This window comes from Bison bison, unplaced genomic scaffold (genome assembly GCF_000754665.1).
Source record: "Bison bison bison isolate TAMUID 2011002044 unplaced genomic scaffold, Bison_UMD1.0 scf7180017864484, whole genome shotgun sequence".
NCBI classification, from domain to species: domain Eukaryota; kingdom Metazoa; phylum Chordata; class Mammalia; order Artiodactyla; family Bovidae; genus Bison; species Bison bison.
Window position 1 is genome coordinate 1,440,531 of NW_011495044.1, and position 10,357 is coordinate 1,450,887.

The 10,357-nt window shown below is 44.0% G+C and overlaps 1 protein-coding gene across 1 annotated transcript in view; it reads left to right on the forward strand.

Annotated features, from left to right (window-relative positions):
- EBNA1BP2 (EBNA1 binding protein 2) overlaps nucleotides 1–6,496 on the forward strand; it is a 6,897-nt gene extending 401 nt beyond the window's left edge. The window contains exons 2-9 of the mRNA XM_010862625.1: nucleotides 70–153; nucleotides 357–526; nucleotides 1,125–1,248; nucleotides 2,808–2,897; nucleotides 3,875–3,950; nucleotides 4,177–4,270; nucleotides 6,010–6,172; nucleotides 6,310–6,496. Coding sequence (XP_010860927.1) covers nucleotides 70–153; nucleotides 357–526; nucleotides 1,125–1,248; nucleotides 2,808–2,897; nucleotides 3,875–3,950; nucleotides 4,177–4,270; nucleotides 6,010–6,172; nucleotides 6,310–6,360 — 852 coding nt within the window. The 3' untranslated portion in view covers nucleotides 6,361–6,496. The remainder of the gene's footprint in view (nucleotides 1–69; nucleotides 154–356; nucleotides 527–1,124; nucleotides 1,249–2,807; nucleotides 2,898–3,874; nucleotides 3,951–4,176; nucleotides 4,271–6,009; nucleotides 6,173–6,309) is intronic.
- Nucleotides 6,497–10,357: the final 3,861 nt, after the last annotated feature.

The following is a 10,357-nucleotide window of genomic DNA, read 5'->3' on the forward strand; positions in this document are numbered from 1 at the left end:
AGCTCGCGGGGCTGCGCGAGGGAGAGGGTTCCTCACTCTCCCGTTCTTACCGCGGAACGTGCCCTGTAGTTGCAGGAGGCGTTTTCCCGAGGGCTGCTGAAGCCAGGCCTCAACGTGGTGCTAGAGGGGCCGAAGAAGGCCGTGAACGACGTGGTGAGTTCGGGCGCCCGGTCGGAGGATGCTAGACTTGGGATGCGCGCGAGGCACTGTTGTGCTCCAGAGACTGCATTCTAGTTCTAGGAAAGACACAACCCGAGCATTGCCAAGAGTGTCAACTACCTGTCGGGGTTTTGGAGGCTGGCTCTTCGTTTGTTGGTCTGTTACCTTTTTGTGAGCTTGGTGTCTGAATTTCCTAGAATGGCCTGAAGCAGTGTTTGGCTGAATTCAAGCGGGATCTGGAATGGGTTGAAAGGCTTGATGTGACCCTGGGTCCGGTACCAGAAATCAATGGACCTCAGTCAACATCTCAGAACCAGGATCCGAAAGCTGTTGATCCAGAAGATGACTTTAAGCGTGAGATGAGCTTGTATGTATGTTTTTAAGTGTGGGAAAAGTTGTAGGTCCCTGTGCTAGAGAGTGGGGAGAGGGTGGAAGCCGTGAGCATGTGTTCCTCCGAGGTGTCCTGAGCCTGGGAGTACGGAGGAAAGCTTCTTTGGACTAAAGAGTAGGAGATGCTCCGTGGTTGAGAGAAAGGCCCCGTGGTCCAGCAGTCACAATTTAAAGTCCAGTTTATTTTCAAATATTAAGTTTTAAATTTTTTTGTGCAGTTGATTATGAGAACAAAAAGTTGCTTATGTGGGATCCTTATATGGACTTTTTTTAGTGACTAAGTAAGAATGTGTAATTCGCATTTGTAAGCTAGTGAGCACTTCTAAAGTGGTCATTCTATTAAACTACTAATTCATTTTAAGCAATACTCCCCACCCCTTTTAAAAGCGTGTACATCTAAATTTCTCCTGAGTTAATGAGGTTTTATTACCATTTTGTTTGTGTGTGTGTTCTTGCTGGTGGAGGTCAGGTGTTGCGGGCTCTTCCGACCTTGGATACCTTATGAGAGGCAATCAGAAGGATGTAATAAGACCTCTCTGCCTTAGCTTATTTCACACTTTGTCCTACTTCCGCAGCTACCGTCAAGCCCAGGCAGCAGTGCTTGCAGTATTGCCCCGCCTCCATCAGCTCAAAGTGCCTACCAAGCGGCCTACGGATTATTTTGCAGAGATGGCCAAGTCTGATCAGCAGATGCAGAAGGTAAGAAATGGAAAAGGTTTTCTATGGAAGACTGAAGCTTTGGACTTAAGTCTATACAGCTGGCTTGTCTCCCTTAATGTTCAAACAAACAAAGGCATAAGCACATTAAAAGGGAGCCAGTTGTCAGAGGAAAATTATTATCTCAGTTATCTATGTCAGATTCATGCTAATCAACACCAGGTGGACAAATGTAAGGTTGACTTTTTCCTAATATAAACAGTTAAGGGAGGAAGATAATGTAAGAAGTGTGGTCCCTAAGGTAAAGATGATCTTTATGCATCTTCTAGCCGGCATGGTCATGGCATGGTGTGTGGAAGAGAGAACAGTTCTTTACTGCCATTGCCTGGGCAGCATTATAACTTGTAGACAGTTACCTTTCTCTGAGCCTCAGTTTTTCTCTGCTGTAAAATGAAGGATTAATATATGGCTCAGATTTGGCATAATTTACAGTTAGGTAAGTTAAGGCTAGTCAAGGCTATGGTTTTTCCAGTAGTCATGTATGGATGTGAGAGTTGGACTACAAAGAAAACAGAGCACTGAAGAATTGATGCTTTTGAACTGTGGTGTTGGAGAAGACTCTTGAGAGTCCCTCGGACTGCAGGAAGATCCAACCAGTCCATCCTAAAGGAAATCAGTCCTGAATATTCATTGGAAGGACTGATGCTGAAGCTGAAACTCCAATCCTTTGGCCACCTGATGTGAAGAGCTGACTCATTGGAAAAGACCCTTATGCTGGGAAAGATTGAAGGCGGGAGGAGAAGGGGATGACAGAGGATGAGATGGTTGGATGGCATCACCGACTCAATGGACATGAATTTGAGTAAACTCCAGGAGTTGGTGATGGACAGGGAGGCCTGGCGTGCTGCAGTCCATGGGGTCACAAAGAGTTGGACACGACTGAGTGATTGAACTGAACTGAACTGAACAGTTAGGTAGAATTTGGTCCTTATTCAACTTTGGGAGGCAGAGAATTACTAATGTCTAATGCAAGATATACCTAAATAGTTCCCTTGGGTCTCAAGCTGGATTTTCTCGTCTCAGTGGTACTCAAGGAAGCTAATCTAGAGATGAACCCAGACCCATTTCTGCACATTCAAATTCATAACTGTTCATTCTTTAATGGAAATGTATATGTTTAATGCCAACGGCTAGGTACCTGATATCTGTTTGAGTTTTTATAGTGCAGATGGTATACTGGAGAAGGAGGCTAAAGCTGCATACTGGTTTCACCACAGTCTGCAGATGGTATGGATGGAGAGAAGTTAGTCTTTTCTCCTGATTCAGTGGCAAGCAAGCTGTTTTGTTTATCAGAGCAAATAGCACACTGGGAATAAGGTCACCCTGATGTTGTGGTTCCAAGGCTGAGACTTTTGGTGTCTTGGATAAAGGTGTTAGCCTTTGGGCCTTATTATCCTTGTGTGTGAAACACAGGGCTTGGAGTAGATGATTCACAAGGTTCCTCTGAGCTCCAGAGTATGTCCGCTCCCTGCTGCAGTGCACCCTAAGCAGCTTCCATGCCATTTTCAATTAACGTAAGCTGACAACATTTTGTGTTTTAGATTCGACAGAAACTGCAGGCTAAACAGGCCGCCATGGAGAAGTCGGAAAAGGCTAAGCAGCTGCGAGCACTTAGAAAATATGGAAAGAAGGTGGGAAGGACAACAGACAGGGATGGGGCCAAGGGTGTTTGTCCATAGATTGCCTGGTCTGGGTTGGTTCTGTGCCTGGTGTGTGTTCCATTGTGTGTTTACTATCTCATAGCAGTGTGGGTTGCTAGTGTCCACAAACACAGTCCCTCCTGGACACCTCTGTGTCACCAGAAGTAGTATGGTCACTACAAGCGAGTCAGGCACTTCTCTGGGCTGTACTTTACACACCTGTACAGTGAAGCGCTGGGTCCAGGTCAGTGGTTTCCAAACCCGACCTCCCAGCACAGTCTGATGGGGGGTAATTTTGTTTGACCAGGGAACATTTGGCAATGTCTGGAGGCATTTTTGGTTGTCACACCTTGGTGGGGAGTGTGCAGTTGGCAGCTTGTGGGTGGAGAGCAGGGAGGCTTCTAAACATCCTGCAGTGCGTAGGACAGGCCATGCTCCCCCCTGACAAAGGATGATCCTGTCCAAACTGTCATCGTGCTGGGATGCAGAAACCCTGCCTTAGAGTTTAAGCATCTCTTGTTATCCTTAAAGGTTGTTTTGGTTTGTTTTTTGGGGAGATTGTTTTCTCTGTTGGTATTTTCATGCCTAGCAACAGTGGTTTAGGTATTTAATCTGCCAAGATATAATCAGGGAGAGAATTGGATGTTGACATAAACATGATTTGTGCAGTTTTGTAGCAGGTTGTGTCATAGGTAAGAATGCAGACTGCTTGGGTGTGAATCTCAGGTCCACGCTTGCTGTGTGACTTCGGCAAATTATAGCGTCTCTCTGTGCTTCGTTTTGGGGTCATAAGAATTTCTGCTTCACTGGGTTGTTGGGATGAGAAATTGAGAATATACTTAGGGCCTTAACGTGGTTGCGGCACACAGTCAGTGTTCGAGGATGGTCACAGCCTGGTCACTGAGAGACACTTAGACATTTGGAGTGCTGGTTTGGAGTAGGTGTAACAGTCCTGTGTCCACATCCAGGTGCAAACAGAGGTTCTTCAGAAGCGGCAGAAGGAGAAGTCACACATGATGAGTGCCATTAAGAAATATCAGAAAGGTGAGTGTGTTCTCTCATAAGGCTGCAGGGGAGCAGGGGTACCTGCTGATTCCATCAAACACATCTGAAGGCTTGATTGATTTGGAACTATTGGACCTCACATTTGGGAATGGCATGGGGAGCAAGATGAGCCTCTTAATACCAATTCCATAAGTAACATCCTTCTTTTGAAGTTGAATCTTTTTTTTAAAGCACTGTGGTGCTGATCAAAGTGCTTCACTCCCAGGTTTCTCTGATAAACTGGACTTCCTTGAGGGAGATCAGAAGCCTGCTGCACGGAGCACAAAAGAAGGAGCCAAAGGCCAGCAAATGAGGAAGGGGTGAGTGCTGCGTTCGTTTTGGTGGTGGTGCATGCAGGGCCGCAGTTCCTGGTGTGGCCTCGGTGCATGGAGTGCGGCTGTGCTGCGGCCAGAACTGTGGGCCACGTGATGGGCCTGTTCAACCACATCGGTCTTTGAAGGTTCAAGTGAGGTGATTTCAGTGAATACGCAGTAGAAGTTGATTCCTCGCGTGTGAGGGTTGTGTGCAGACCTAGGGTTCTGGTTTGGTTTCTGTCTCATTAGGAGGGTAGTTTTGAGCAAGTTACTTCACCTTCCTAAATGTTAATTTCCTCATCTGTGAAAATGAAAAAAAAATTGTAAGTACCTTTTATATTAGAAAGATTAAAAGGGATAATGTTGGATATTATTATTGGTTCTTTTTGTTCATCTTTATGCATTCCTGGACACCCAGCCTGAGGAGAATGATCATATCTGTATAATATAGTCCATGCTGTGATAGAGGCATTGAGGGAGAAGTCTGGAAGCCCATGTTAGAAATATGTGACATGATCCAGGGGTCAGAGTCTGGGGATGGCTTCCTGGAGAAGCGTTCACCAGAGCTTAGTCTGAAAGATGAGTAGGAATTAACCAGGAGAACAGGAGAGACATGGATTTGGGGAAGATGGAAGAACATGAATGAGCAGAAGTGTAGAGATGAGAACAGCAGGTTTGTGTGTGAGGAACAGCCAGCATTTGGTGTCATGGGGGTTACCATGAGGCAAGGAGTGGTGAGGTGTAGCTGGGAGGACGTGGGCTGATTGCAGGGCAGTGTTGTGAGGAGCCTGGGCTATTTCCAGTAGTCAGAAGGGAGGTGCTCATGGGCTTTACTCAAAGTGGTGAGCAGGTCATGTTCATGTTTTCAATATTACAGTGGTACTTGTGTAAGTGAGGGAGGCAGGGGAATTGATCAGGGGACCGTTAAAGTCCAGAGAACAAGGATAATGACCTGAAAGTGGTAATAGGGGTAAAGAAGAGAAAATTGGTTGAAGAAATACTCAAGAGGTCAAATTAGCAGGACTCAGTAATTGAGCTGGGTGCAGAAAATGAAAGAAGGAATTATAATCCACTCTAGGTTCATAGAGTGGACAGCTGAGTATATGGTAGGACCACCAACCTCAAGTTAGGCTGTAGATACAGGAGGTGAAACCAGTCTAGGAGGGAGGTGACTATGACTTCGGATATGGTGAATTGAGATTCCTGTGGGATGATCAGTTTTAACATGTATTACACTCAAACATTAACTGCATTTAATATCCTTGAGAGGACTAGGAAGAACTGAGGGTGATTTAATAAGATTTAGTTTAAAAATGGGGCTTCCCAGGTGGCTCAAATGGTAAAGAGTCTGCCTGAAATGCAGAAGACCTGGGTTTGATCCCTGAGTGCAGAAGATCCCTTGGAGAAGGGAATGGCAACCCACTCCAGTATTCTTGCCTGGAAAATTCCATGGACAGAGGAGCCTGGTGGGCTACAGTCCATGGGCTCTGAAGATAAATGATGAGCCACATTGATAGATCTTTTCCTGATTCTCACTTTGTTTTCCTGCTTTGGTGGTTAAGGCTGTAGGTAGATGATCTTGTCTGGGGAGTTTATAGAGTAGAAATATTGGGTCAAGGATGAGATTTTGGGTACAGTAGTATCTACAGGCTTCGTTTACAGAGAGGAAACAGGGTATGGTTGGATCGTAACATTCGTCAGGATTTGCAGTGTTGAAGGTAACCTGTAAGACTGCTTTTTTCCAGGCCTAATGCCAAGCGACGCTATAAAAACCAGAAGTTTGGTTATGGTGGGAAGAAGAAAGGCTCCAAGTGGAACACTCGTGAGAGCTATGATGATGTATCCAGCTTCCGGGCCAAGACAGCTCATGGCAGGGGCCTCAAGAGGCCTGGAAAGAAAGGATCGAATGTGAGTATGGAGTGAGGGGGCTGGAGCAGCCTCCACTGCCACCCCTCCCTTCTCCCTCCCTTTCTTTCCTTGTGTCCAGATCCTGGGGCAGAAGGCCAACTGCTGTGTGAACACATGTCATATTTCCTTTTCTGCAGAAAAGACCTGGAAAACGGACAAGAGAGAAAATGAAGAGCAGAAGACACTAAACAAGCCACATCTTTGTATACAAACACCAGGAAAAAGAGATGGAGACTTGGGATTTCACAAGGCAGTTGCATCCCTTCTGTTAGCTTCTTTTTGTAAAAATTCTTTCAATAAACTAAAGAAAAAATTTCAGAGAAATATATATTCTTGGTTAAAAACTCAGGACTAAAAGATTTAGAAGTTACTTTTACATATTAAATAATATTGCCATTTATTGATAATAAATAAACGAGCCCTGTGGAGGTTAAAAGCATGGACTCTAGGGCCAGACTGCCAGGTTTGACACCTGGCTCTGCTGTGTACTTGCTGTTTGACCCTGGGCACGTTGATTTTTCTGTGCTCTGTCATCTCTATATAGACATGATAATAGAATCTACCAAAGACGGTTCCTGTCAGCAGTGAGTTAATATGTGCAAAACGCTTAGCACACTGCCTGCCGTATAATGAAGCGTACATGCCTTGGTGGGATGATTTTGCTGGGTGAGGTGGTTCTCCATAATGTGTGCTGAGCCGTGTGGTGTGTGTGTATTTGAAGTTCTCCCGTGCCGGCTTGGAGCTGCGTGCAGGTTGAACATTGTGAGCAGGCCGTGTTTCGTGTTGGGATTTTCTCTGTCTTGAGAGGTAGGAAGGGAAGACAGCTTCCCCCACCGCACCACACCCACCCCCGCCCCCATTCCAGTTTAGAAATTTTGAGTCTACAAATATCTGAGAACTCTAGATGCTTAAGCAGAAAAAACAACTCACTTTTGCATGGTTTTCTTATAGCATCATTGGTACCTAAAAGATCTCTCTGGTTTCCTATGATACTGTTTCTAGAACAAAAAGAATGAATTTAGTTTGTATGAACTAATTTCAATGAACAAAAGTCTAAGCACATGGGTCATATTCTCAGAAGACCACAATGTTTTACCCCAGCCTATTTTGACAATTTGTACAATAGTAGTGAATAGGGTAATGAATAGTAATTCCAGTTAGGAGCCTTAGCTTAAGAAACTTTGAATTATGAGTGGAACATAGGAGAGTTTTAACATTGATAGAGTTTACCCTAGTAGGGACAAAAGTAACTTACTGACTTGAATACTTCTGTAGGGTTTGGATGATGTACCTTCTTTCCTTTTTTTTTCTTTTTATAGCAAATGGAATCACTTAATTTCAGAGATATACTTTATAGAGCTTATTTATATCACTTTATCATCCCACTCTTAAAGTATAATTGGGCTACATTCAGTATTAGCTCTCACATTGCTTTAAGATGTAATTCTGTGCATTGAAGGATGGGTAGGTTGCTAGTAGTTGCCATGACCAAGTCCAGGCTGTTCTTGCTTTGTACCGATATGTGTGGACTTCAGCTGTCAAGGTGCCTGGACAACACTGTTCACCTTTCAGTTACCAAAGTATTGTTAACCGAGTAACTGTGGAAAGTAGAGATTTTGCTGCTGGCTCTTCAGTCCATAAAACCACTGCCTAAAAGATACATAATGGTTACTGACCCCAAATTGCTTCTTTCAAAGTCTGTGGGTGATTGGTCACTGCACGTGTTACTTAGTTCACACGCAGGTGGCAAAGAGTGCAGTTGTGTTGCCTCCTCATCTTCAGCAATAAACCCACATGGCATTTTATGAAAGTAAATAACTGAAAGAGGGAATTGACCAAACAAATGGAAAGTGATAAAATTGGAAGTAAAGTTGAATAGGATGCAAATGGAGTTACGGGAGGAATATGTTGCCAGGGAATGGAGACATGGCTGCTGTTCTAGGACTCAAAAGAGATGCAGCTAGAGAGCTAGTGAATGTGAACTGAAACAGAATGAGGAAAATGGTGGAGAGGATGGTGTCCCAGAGGAAGTCACCCTGGCAGAAAACTTCACACTAAAGGGACTCTTGGAGGTATTTTGTGACATTGAAAGTACAAATGATACAATGTTGAAAGCGAATCTGATAGGCATAGAGTAGGATAATTAGTTTAGAAATCCCAATAGAGCATTAAAAATAGGTAATTCTTAAAGGGGTTTGGGAGATTTGTAAGTTAATGACCACTCAAGAAAATCCAGGGATCTAGCAACAATCTGTCCTTTATTGTGCCTATCTTTGCATGAAATGCAATAAAGGACAGAACTGGTGTATACCTAACAGAAGCAGAAGATGCTAAGAAGAGGTGGGAAAAATACACAGAAGAACTGTACAGAACAGATCTTCATGACCCAGATAACCATGATGGTGTGATCACTCACCTAGAGTCAGACATCCTGGAATGCCTTAGTCAAGTGGGCCTTATGAAGCATCACTAAGAACAAAGCTAGTGGAGGTGATGGAATTCCAGTTGAGCTATTTCAAACCCTAAAAGATAATGCTGTTAAAGTGCTGCACTCAATATGCCAGCAAATTTGGAAAACTCAGCAGTGGCCACAGAACTGGAAAATGTCAGTTTTCATTGCAATCCCAAAGAAGGGCAATGCCAAAGAATGTTCAAACTTGTGCTTATTTCAGATGCTAGCAAGAAAATGCTCAAAATTCTCCAAGCCAGGCTTCAATAGTACGTGAACAGTGAACTTCCAGATGTTCAAGCTGGATTTAGAAAAGGCAGAGGAACCAGAGATCAAATTGCCAGCATCTGTTGGAGTATCGAAAAAGCAAGAGAATTCCATAAAAACGTCTACTTCTGCTTTATTGATTATGCCAAAGCCTTTGAATGTGTAGATCACAACAAACTGTGAAAAATTTTTCAAAAGATGGGAATACCAGACCACCTTACCTGCCTCCTGAGAAATCTGTATGCAGGTCAAGAAGCAACAGTTAGAACCAGACATAGAACGAAAGACTGGTTCCAAATAGGGAAAGGAGTACATCAAGGCTGTATATCGTCACCCTGCTTATTTAACTTCTATGCACAGTACATCATGTGAAATGCTGGGTTGGATGAAGCACAAGCTGGAATCAAGATTGCTGGGAGAAATATCAATAACCTCAGATATGCAGATGATACCACCCTTATGGCAGAAAGTGAAGAGGAACTAAAAGCCTCTTAACGAAAGTGAAAGAGGAAAGTGAAAAAGTTGGCTTAAAACTCAACATACAGAAAACTAAGATCATGGCATCTAGTCCCATCACTTCATGGCAACTAGAAGGGGAAACAATGGAAACAGTGACAGACTATTTTCTCGGGCTCCAGAATCACTGCAGATGGTGACTGCAGCCATGAAATTGAAAGATGCTTGCTTCTAGGAATAAAAGCTATGACCAACCTAGATAGCATATTAAAAAGCGGAAATATTACTTTGCCGACAAAGGCCCGTCTAGTCAAGGCTATGGTTTTTCCAGTAGTCATGTATGGATGTGAGAGTTGGACTACAGAGAAAGCTGAGCATTGAAGAATTGATTCTTTTGAACTGTGTTGTTAAAGAAGACTCTTGAGAGTCCCTTGGACTTCAAGGAGATCAAACCAGTCAATCCTAAAGGAAATCAGTCCTGAATATTCATTGGAAGGGCTGATGCTGAAGCTGAAACTCCAGTCTTTTGGCCACCTGATGCAAAGAACTGACTCATTTGAAAAGACCCTGATGTTGGGAAAGATTGAAGGCTGGAGAAGTAGGTGACAGAGGATGAGATGGTTGGATGGCATCAGCAACTTGATGGACATGAGTTTGAGCAAGCTCTGGGAATTGGTGATGAACAGGAAAGCCTGGCATGCTGCAGTCCATGGGGTCACAAAGAATCGGGCACGACTGAGTGACTGAAAGGAACTGAGCAACAATCTACACTACCTTGAAGGAAGACCAGGTGCATCCAAGTGCCAGGCACACTCAAGCCACAAGTCCTGATAGTTAAATCTCTGCCCCTTTCCCCCACCAGTGCCTTAATGTGTACCTACCTGGAGGCTCCCTAAACCTTATGGCCAACCTAGATAGCATATTAAAAAGCAGAGACGTTACTTTGCCAACAGAGGTCCGTCTAGTCAAGGCTATGGTTTTTCCAGTGGTCATGTATGGATGTGAGAGTTGGG